The sequence below is a fragment of the Salvelinus fontinalis genome, unplaced genomic scaffold, assembly GCF_029448725.1.
Source record: "Salvelinus fontinalis isolate EN_2023a unplaced genomic scaffold, ASM2944872v1 scaffold_0005, whole genome shotgun sequence".
NCBI lineage: Eukaryota > Metazoa > Chordata > Actinopteri > Salmoniformes > Salmonidae > Salvelinus > Salvelinus fontinalis.
The window spans coordinates 475,270-479,778 of record NW_026600214.1 but is presented as its reverse complement, the minus strand read 5'-3'; the positions used below and the strand labels follow the sequence as shown (position 1 = coordinate 479,778).

General features: G+C 43.9%; 1 protein-coding gene across 1 annotated transcript; it reads left to right on the top strand.

Annotated features, from left to right (window-relative positions):
• Positions 1-932: 932 nt before the first annotated feature.
• On the top strand, positions 933-4,503 carry LOC129841981 (protein NLRC3-like; the record flags this gene model as incomplete). The annotated part of the gene is made up of 5 exons (XM_055910351.1): positions 933-1,539; positions 1,770-1,936; positions 2,038-3,838; positions 3,922-4,095; positions 4,365-4,503. Coding segments are annotated over exons 1-5 (2,754 nt in total), but the record flags the coding sequence as incomplete, so codon positions are not given.
• Between the last annotated feature and the right edge of the window lie 6 nt (positions 4,504-4,509).

Below are 4,509 nucleotides of genomic sequence, written 5' to 3'. Positions count from 1 at the left end.
GAACTCCTCTCTCGGTATATCCTGCCCACTCATTATCTAAGCCAATCATGGCTAGTGGGAAGGTTGCAACCTTTTTCTGTGGCTTTAACAACAAGGCTCGTAATTTAACAATTTTACCCGTATTTACAGATGGCATACAAGTTTGTTACTAAGGAACATGAAAGTTCACATGTTCCAGAAGGAATTTCTGCCCAAAAACGCATTTTGATTAAAGGCTCTCCAGTGAAGTCATGACTATCGACATACGCCTGGTTTCCTGAATTGGTCACACATTAGTGTATGACAAGGAGTGGCATGATGTCACAAGCAGACAGGCTAGGGAGCTGGGCCTTCTGCCAGGGAACTCCCACTCCTCCAGGAAGTTAACAAACAGACTGGCTTCAGCTGTGGGCGTGGCAGTGCAGACAAGTTTGCTTTAAGGGGAACTGCTGGCCAATGGGGTGGAACTTTGGCTTGGAACCGTGACTCTTACACCAGAGTAATAAATCCAGGTGTTGTATTTACATAAAATGAAGAGGTCTGGTTAATGATACATGAGTTAGGGTTAGACTGACACTCTGACAGGGTCTATAACATCGCCTATTCTATGGAAACATACAGACAATCACATTGGAAAAATTTTCCACCACATAAGAAACATCTTATAGCAAGTCTTAGTTTGTCAGTAACAATCTGAATGGAGGAGTAGGTAAAGACATGGCAGATTATAGAAAGTGGACTGAGCATTTTCTGATGATTGTTTGACTTTATTAATGTTCTTTTACTCTGTAGTAGCTGATGTTTCTAACTCTGCAGAGGCCATACCTTTGGTTAATCTCCCTACATGCCTCTAGGGTTAATGATTACAGAACATTTATTGTTGTCTTATCAGGGTATAAAGGTCTGCTTATCTCGCCCAGCGTACCAGCCAGTCAGTTAGACATGTTCTCTGCTTATGCTGGGTGGTACTAACAATGCTCAGAAAAATGTACGGTTTGGCTATTTCTTATTGTAGCTGAGTAAGCTGTGATTTACATCGAAAATAAGTCTCTCTGGGGAGAGAGAGAAGGAGACCACTGCCTCTAAAATGAGTCTCTCTGGTGAGAGAGAGGAGGAGACCACTGCCTCTAAAATTAGTCTCTCTGGGGAGAGAGAGGAGGAGACCACTGCCTCTAAAATGAGGATCTCTGGGGAGAGAGAGGAGGGGACCATTGCCTCTAAAATGAGTCTCTCTGGGGAGAGAGAGGAGGGGACCGCTGCCTCTAAAATGAGTCTCTCTGGGGAGAGAGAGGAGGAGACCACTGCCTCTAAAATGAGTCTCTCTGGGGAGAGAGAGGAGAAGACCACTGCGTCTAAAATGAGTCTCTCTGGGGAGAGAGAGGAGGAGACCACTGCCTCAAAAATGAGTCTCTCTGGGGAGAGAGAGGAGGAGACCACTGCCTCTAAAATGAGTCTCTCTGGGGGGAGAGAGGATACCACTGCCTCTAAAATGAGTCTCTCTGGGGAGAGAGAGGAGGAGACCACTGCCTCTGAAGTGAATCAAGACACCAGTTCCGAGAGGTAAGAGATGAATTGTAAAATGTACAGTTCTCTTAAAGATATAAAACACATTTTTGAGAAAAGTGTTGCCAAGTTCATTGAAGTCCTAAAATCTAATGACCAAATGCAGACTTTAGCTTTATAAAGCAACTTCAGGACTGCTAGAAGTTCCACTATACAGTTGTTAAAATGAAGTAGATGAGGAATTGATGTGATATTGATGAGGTGATCTGTCTCCCTGTTTTGTTCAGTGTCCAGAAGCCCAGAGCGGAGTCACCTACAACCAGCCTGCTATCAATGAAGAGTGATCAGCCACCTGCTTTCAGCCAGGAACCATTACCAGATGACAATAAGGAAGTGGAGAGTTTGGACAGTGAGGATGCATTAAAGATCACACACAACCTTCTGGACAGAAGAAGTAAGACTGTGTTTCATACAATATTACAAAGAACGGTACAAAGGACCTTATAAAACACACAAACAAACTTATGAGTCCCAACTCTCATTGTTTTCCTACAGGTCAAACTCTGCTGACAGTCCAACAAGACATTAAGGCTAAACTGAAACACAAGTATCAACACATATCTGAAGGAATTGGACACCATGGAAACCAAAGTCTGTTCAAGGACATCTACACAGAGCTCTACATCACAGAGGGTGGAAGTGGAGGGCTCAATAATGAACATGAGGTTAGACAGATAGAGATGGCATCCAAGAAACAAACCACACAAGAGACACCAATCAAATGCAATGACATCTTCAAGCCTTTACCTGGACAAGACAAACCTATCAGAACTGTGCTGACCAAAGGAATCGCTGGCATTGGAAAAACAGTCTCTGTGCAGAAAGTCATCCTTGACTGGGCAGAGGGAAAAGCAAATCAGGACGTTCATTTCATGTTTCCTCTTCCTTTCCGTGATCTGAACCTGAAAAAGGACCAATACAGTCTGATGCAACTTCTTTCCTATTACTTCCCAGAGCTGAAAGAGATTGACAGCATTGAAGATGGTGAAACCAAAACTGTTTTCATTTTTGATGGTCTGGATGAGTGTCGACTTCCTCTAGACTTCAAAAACAATGAGAAGTGCTGTGATGTCGCGAAGCCAACCTCAGTGGACATGCTGCTGACAAACCTCATTGAGGGGAATCTGCTTCCCTCTGCTCTCCTCTGGATAACCACACGGCCTGCAGCAGCCAATCAGATCCCTCCTGAGTGTGTTGACCAGGTGACAGAGGTACGAGGTTTCAATGATCCACAGAAGGAGGAGTATTTCAGGAAGAAAGTCACAGATCAGAATCTGGCCAAAGGAATCATCAAACACATGAAGACATCAAGGAGCCTCCACATCATGTGCCACATGCCAGTCTTCTGTTGGATATCAGCCACTGTCCTTGAGATGATACTGAAAGTGGCAGAGAAATATGAAGTCCCCAAAACTCTGACCCAGATGTACTCACACTTCATGCTCATCCAAATCATTGTGAAGAACAAGAAGTACAACAAAGCCACAGAGACAAACCCAAAGGAACTGTCTCAGTCAGACAAAGAGATGATCCTGAAACTGGCAAAGCTGGCTTTCCAACAGCTGCAGAAGGGCAACCTGATGTTCTATGAGGAGGACCTGAGAGAGTGTGGCCTTGATGTCACAGAGGCATCAGAGTACTCAGCATTGTGTACAGAGATCTTTAAAGAAGAATCTGGGCTGTACCAAGACAAGGTCTACAGCTTTCTGCATCTGAGCATTCAGGAGTTTCTAGCAGCAGTGCATGCTTTAGAATCATGTCTGGACAAGAAGGAAAATGTTTTCTCCCCCACTAGTGATGATGAAGAGAAGGAGTCAATCCAGTTGTCTGACTTACACAGGAGCGCAGTGGACCAGGCCTTGAAGAGTGAGAATGGACACCTGGACCTGTTCCTCCGCTTCCTTCTGGGTCTCTCACTGGCGTCCAATCAGAATCTGTTAAGAGGCCTTCTGACACAGACAGGAAGTACAACACAGACCAATGAGGAAACAGTCGAGAGGACAGTCAGGTACCTTTCAGACAAGATCAACCAGGAATCCTCACCAGAAAGGATCATCAACTTGTTCCACTGTCTGAATGAACTTGGTGCCAACTCTCTAGTTGAAAACATGCAGACCTCCCTGCGATCAGGAACTCTTTCAGAAACAGAGCTAAAACCTGACCAATGTTCAGCCCTGGCCTACCTGTTACTGATGTCAGAGGAGGTGCTGGAGGAGTTTGACCTGAAGACATACAACACAACAGAGAAAGGTTATCAGAGGTTGCTTCCGGTAGTGAAAACCTGCAAGAGAGCACTGTAAGTTCTGTTATTTTGTTGATGTTTACAGTATCATTATAATGAAGAATTTTTATATCTAACAGATTATCTCCTCTCTCCAGACTAACTGGCTGTAAACTGGCATATAAATTCTGTGAGACTCTGGCCTCAGCTCTGCAGACACCAAACTCCCCCCTGAGAGAACTGGACCTCAGCAACAATGACCTGGAAGACCGAGGAGTGGAGCTGCTCTGTGTTGGACTAACCAGTCCACTCTGCAACATACAGACACTAGTGTGAGTTAAATATCTTCAGTATCCAATGTCTTTATATAGTTTATATATTTGTAGTAATTATGTTTTTAACATTCTTTGAACATCTTCGTAAATATGCAGAAACATACATGCATTGTGATCAATATATGAATCTAAGGTTAAATATCATGACTGAGTTAGTATGTTTTTAACATAGTCTAATCATGTCCTTCTGTTATTGTCTTAATGCATCTCATTATTCTTAAATCTTTGCATATTTAACAGTGTATCGACATATCTCCTCTCTCCAGACTAGCTGGCTGTAAACTCACATATAAATCCTGTGAGACTCTGACCTCAGCTCTGCAGACACCAAACTCCCCCCTGAGAGAACTGGACCTCAGCTACAATGACCTGGGAGACAGAGGAGTGGAGCTGCTCTGTGTTGGACTAACC